A 5,710-nucleotide genomic window follows, 5' to 3' on the forward strand; every position below is an offset into this window, starting at 1 on the left:
GAACCCATTATAAAACCAGTGGAGACAAAGCTTTTCAGGTGGTGGCCCCGAGGCTCTGGAACGCTCTCCCTCTGTCCCTTCGCTGCTCAAATTCTACTGACTCTTTTAAGAAACATCTTAAGACTTTTTTTATTCAGACAGGCTTTTAGTTAATGTGCTTTTTATTGTGTTTTAATTGTTGTTTTTATATCTGTGATCTGTTTTATTGTTTTTAATTATTTTGCTTTCTGTGAAGCACTTTGTGATGTTTATCTGTGAAAGGTGCTATAGAAATAAAGTTTAATTACTTACTTACTTATCACGTTTTCAAAGTAATTAAAGGATAGAAAAAAATCATATTRGATAAAAACCTTTGTTTAAAAAAGGATCAAACTCATTTCCACAAAGGGCCACACAAAAGGCCTATGTGGGCCACATTTGGCCTGCTGGCCTTAATTTGGCACGTGGTTCAAGCCATGGCAGATGATTGTGAGTGTTTTGTGATTTTATTTCCTAATTTTCCCATTGCCGTGTTGTGTTTGTGTTACAAAAAAAAGTCTGCAGATTTTGCCCACATCCAGGTAAGTTTTATAAAAAATAAATAACTAGAAGCACTTGGAGAGTGCAAACCTCCGCCAAGGCCAATTTCCCCCATCCTGTAAGAATTAATGCACAAAAGCAGAGATGGAAACAATTTGCTGAATAAGTTGTGACGTAGTGAACATTTAAGCAACAGTATGCGTGAGATTTTTTTCCCAGTGGAGTCCAATGTGAAAAAAAAGTCAGATTCATTATCCGACGTTATTCATGGTCAAACTGGTGTGGGATTAAGCTCCAAAGTTTTCATCAGTCACATTTCACCATGTAAAACTTCTGTTTTATCCCCTTGTACAGTTTGTGTTTGTAATGGTTTGACTCTTTATAAAGTTCTTCCTGGTACAGTCGCTCTGGAAATTACTTACCTTTTTTTTTTGAAGCGAGTGGTTGAAGCAAAATACAGAGTCTGAATGCTTTCAACACAAACAAACACTCCCACCAACTTCTGAATAATCACAATACAGTTCTTATGTGGAGGGAGTACCTCACATGGTTGATCAGCTGTTCCCGCTGTCCGGTACCGGTCCGGTGTAACACCGGTACCAGCTTCAGCTGGACTGCAGCAGGACCCTCCCCCCACTGTCGGTGTCTTCTGTTATTCCCGTAACGTGAAGAGAATCACATTTCTTTTTCTACGTCTCCAGACAGCATGTAACATCACCAATACTAGTTGATAACAGAATAATCACAACTTTCCCAATAGTAGACATCCTGGGAGGTGTAGTCCCAGYSAGTTTGCGACTTGTACTTCCTGTTTCCTWCAGACATGTGTCTGACRTAATGACACTTTGYGTAGCCTGGCTGATTYRCTCAAATTAAAAGAAAAATTCCTGTATCTGCATYGTGATCTGGAACATCACCAAAATTTAATGGTGTGTTCCTTTGGCCAATACCCACCTGTGGTAAAAATGTCATGACAATCCGTCCACAGACAGACAGACTTACACGACCGAAAACATTACMGCAGAGGTTAAAAAACATTTAAACTGTGTAAATCTGAGTAGTCTAAATGAGTTGGGGTWAAACTGGAGAAATGAAAAACATCTCACATTTCTGCACTACCAAAGGACAACTTTCATAAAATCATTAGSAGACCACTCAACTATGGGCTGCAGCCAAGAAACACAGCAAACTTAGTAAATATAGCAGATGGTCTGAATGCAGAACAAGGGTTCATGTTGACTTTCACCATTATTTTTAATGATAAAATTACTCGACAGGGTCAGACACTGACCAGTTTAGGTAAACAACTTTCCAGTATTGAAGTTAAATAGAAACTCACTCACCTACATTTATGGCCCATCCTCGATCAATGGCCAGCTTTCCAGCCTGCAGAAAACAATTCAGTTCACCCATTTAAAAACAGAAACTGTATGAGTGTGACTTTTTCAATAAAGTTTGTCAGCTTATAGAAAAACGTGATCAATTACAACAAAATTTCAATAATAAAATAGACTAGGTAATGAATAATTTTTAGTAAAATAAGCATTATTTGTTACTTTTTTACTGTTAAATGTTTTCCTTTACAAACCTATCAAGCCTGTTGACATTTTGACATCATTGTTGAATAAAAACAATGGATAACAGCAGAATACTCTTAAATAAATCAGGAAGAAAAACATTTTAAAAAGACAAAACTCCCTGCATCCTCACTTTGGAGGTCAACCAAAGCTCTGGAGAAGTCAGCAGGGAGAACGTGACAAAAACTGAATTTATTACAGTTTTGGCAACACGATGGATCAGTGGTTAGTTCTGTTGCCTCACAGCAAGAAGGCCCTGTTTGATACCCAGTTTAGACCTTTGTGTGAGTTTTTCTGTGGAACAGGTCCTCTGGTTTCCTCCCAGACTGAAAACATGGTGTTAGGCTGCCTTCAGGCCTCCTTTGCAAAAGAAATCTGTGATTTCAAAGGGATGCGCCTGGTTATATAAAGGTTAATAAAATGTTAAAAATAAAAAGATAGAATTTCTTCCTGAAAGTTGAAAATATGGAGATTTTGGTATTTTTTGTATCCTACTGTTTGTATTTTTTACACATTGTCTTCTCATCCATTCATCTGAAGGAAATTTTGTAACTGATTAATTGAATGTAGATGCAGTATTGTATTTTATACTTTCTGATTATTTCAGCTTTTAAGGCCATAACAGAACAGTTTGTGTGTCTTTTGTGTTCTTTCTCTTAGCCCAGGRGTCTGCAACCTTTACAACCAACACAGCCATTTCTGCTGCTTGGCTCACTAATAAAATATGTCCAGAGCCGCAAAACAAGCTGCAACTGTGATTATCAACTGGTGGTCTGTGGGCCTTTAGGAGGCCTTTTCAGTAACCTTTATGGCCAGTGGAGGTGACATTATAAAACTAAACTATATATTGTGAATTGCATTATTTATTATTATCTTTACACATCAGGACAAATAAAAAGACCAGATTCAAGTAAACAAGAAAAATACTGTATATAGTTACCGAGTTTCATAAAAACTAGTACAACTGAACTATTTGAGGATGTTTTTTTCTAATTCTTATTATTATGTAGTCGAAAAGGTATTTAAAGATGACCCTGGTGGATCAGTGTGTGAATATGAGTGTGAATGAATGATGCATGAAAAATTGTAAAGCGTCTTTGAGGGTCTCGAAAAGCGCTATATAAAACTAATGCATTATTATTATTATTATTTGAGAGAAAAGTCACAGAAAGTACTTAGTTTATTTAAGTAAACAACAGCATGAGCTAACAGGTTTTGTTTTAAGTATTAAAAAACAAACAACAACAAAAAAAAACATTATTCTGTTATGTTTGGTCACATTTTCAAAGAGCCACTGCAGAGGGACTGAAGAGCCACATGTGGCCCCAGAGCCGCAGGTTGCAGACCCGTCTTAGCCTAAACAAAATTGAGTTACGTTCTGACGTCTGACATAAAAGTTAACACCTCCAGGGGTGTAACCAGGAAGGTCAATTCATTATAATAGAAGTGGGAAGTGTTTTAAGAAGTTGTGAGTGAGTTGCAGAGTCTGCTCAGAGTAGTGCTCCTGTGTTTTGTTTTCAGCCCCAGGTCTTACACTGAGGCCTGCTGAGTGCTGTACCTGATTGGAGTCAGAAGATTGAGAATAAATTTTTAACAAGAAATCCAGTGAATTCCTGTTTATTTGGACATACCATTTTGAACAACGCACATTTTTCTACACGTCCATTATCTTCTGCTTGTTCTAAAGTCAGATTGAGGAGGCAAAATCTTGAGCTGGGAAGTCCAGACCTCTCTTTCCCCAGCCACCTCTTCTATGTGTTCTGGGAGGACTCCGAGGTGTTATCAGGCCAGCCGAGAGACAGTCTCTCCTCTTCCCCGGGGTCTCCTCCTGGTCGGACATGTCTGAAGCACCTCCCCAGGGAGTCGTCCAGGAGGCAACCTTATCAGATGAATTACCTCAACTGGTTCCTCTCGATGTGGAGGAGCAGTGGCTCTACTCCAAGTCTCTCCAGGACAACCGAAGTTCTCACCCTGTCTCTAAGGAAGTGGTTCTCAAACTGGGGTCCCAAGAACCCCAGGTGTCAGTGAGCTGCAGCTTTGGGGTTCCCAAAATAAATTACCAAAATTACATTTTGTCATTTCATTTTAAAAAGTGTGTATATACACATGGGGACCAATAGGCCAGTAAAGCAATCATAAATAACCCCCAAAATTAAAATATAAATACAATTATTCTCATGGTATTTAGGGTTTAACAACCCAAAAAAGTTTGAGAAACCCTACTGTATCTCTAAGGGAGAGTCCAGCTCTGCAGATAACTCATTTCAACTGCTTGTATCCACGATCTTCTTCTTTTGGTCACTATCTAAAATTTGTGACCATTAGTGAGGGTAGAAATGTAGACTGATCGATAAACAGAGATTTGCCTTACAGCTCAGTTCCTCTTCACCACAACAGACCAGTACAGAGTCTGCAAAACAGCAGAAGCTGCACTGATTCGTCATCAGTCTCACGCTCCATTCTTCCTTCACTCGTGAACAAGACCCCAAGATACTTGAACTCCTCCACTTGAGGCAGAACTTCACCACTAACATGAAGAGAGCAATCCACTAGGGGTGCAATGATACAGGAAATTCACGGTTCGGTTCGATACTTTTTCGATACAAAAAAGAGAAATGTCCATGCCCCTTTTAACTTGTAATTTATTTATATTAATTATGAACATTTGTTTAACCTCCAAAGTACAGTTTTTAAATTAAATGTTGCTGAAACAGCAAGTTTCTCAGTGGATCTGCACTCAAAAATGCAGCCTAGGTGGAGTAGTTGAACACAGATCCACTGATCCTTCAACACAGAGCATCTTCAGAAGACATGTTGATAAAGTAAATTTTTAAAATCTGTATTGTTCCATTCGATACGGTTTGATACGGTACATGTATTGTTGCACCCCTAATCCACCCTTTTCAGACTGAGGACCATGGACTCGGATTTGATCCTCATCCCAGCCGCTTCACACTGGGCCGTTAACCGCTCCAGTGAGAGCTGATGACCACGGCGCGATGACACCAACAGAACCACATCATCTTCAAACAGCAGAGATGGAATCCTGAGGCCGTTGAACCGGAGTCTCTCCACCCCCTGGCTGCACTGAGAAATTCTGTACATAAAAATTTTGAACAGAATCGGTGACAGTGGGCAACCCTGGCAAAGTCCAACTCCCACTCTGAAGAGGTCCGATTTACTGCCGGATATGTGAACCAAACTCTTGCACCGCTTGTATAGGGACTGAATGGCCCGTAACAACGGACCGACAATCCCATACTTGTGTTGCACCCCCAGAGTGTACCTCGAGRAACACGGACAAATGCCTTCTCCAAGTCCACAAAACACATGTAGACTGGATGGGCGAACTCCAATGACCCCTCGAGAACCCTATAGGGTACCTTCTCATGCCACACCTATTTTAAAGTCTCTATATAAACTACAAGTTAGGCCTGTCACGATAACAAATTTTGCTGGGCGATTAATTGTCTCAAAATTTATTGCGATAAACGATAATATTGCCTGGTGACCGTTTTACAACTAATAATTATAAAAGCGTAATGTGTAAGTGTAATAAATCAATAAACTTTCATTTTTAAAAGAATGTTTAACATCCCATGTGAAGTGTAGGC

General features: G+C 39.4%; 1 protein-coding gene across 1 annotated transcript in view; it reads right to left on the minus strand.

The window, feature by feature from the left end:
* hdac11 (histone deacetylase 11) overlaps positions 1-5,710 on the minus strand; it is a gene marked incomplete in the record, with an annotated part of 46,352 nt that overhangs the window by 27,334 nt on the left and 13,308 nt on the right. Inside the window, 1 exon segment of the mRNA XM_014026316.1 lies at positions 1,863-1,905. Within this exon segment, the coding sequence (XP_013881770.1) occupies positions 1,863-1,905 (43 nt within the window).

This window comes from Austrofundulus limnaeus, unplaced genomic scaffold (genome assembly GCF_001266775.1).
Source record: "Austrofundulus limnaeus strain Quisiro unplaced genomic scaffold, Austrofundulus_limnaeus-1.0 Scaffold542, whole genome shotgun sequence".
NCBI classification, from domain to species: Eukaryota; Metazoa; Chordata; class Actinopteri; order Cyprinodontiformes; family Rivulidae; genus Austrofundulus; species Austrofundulus limnaeus.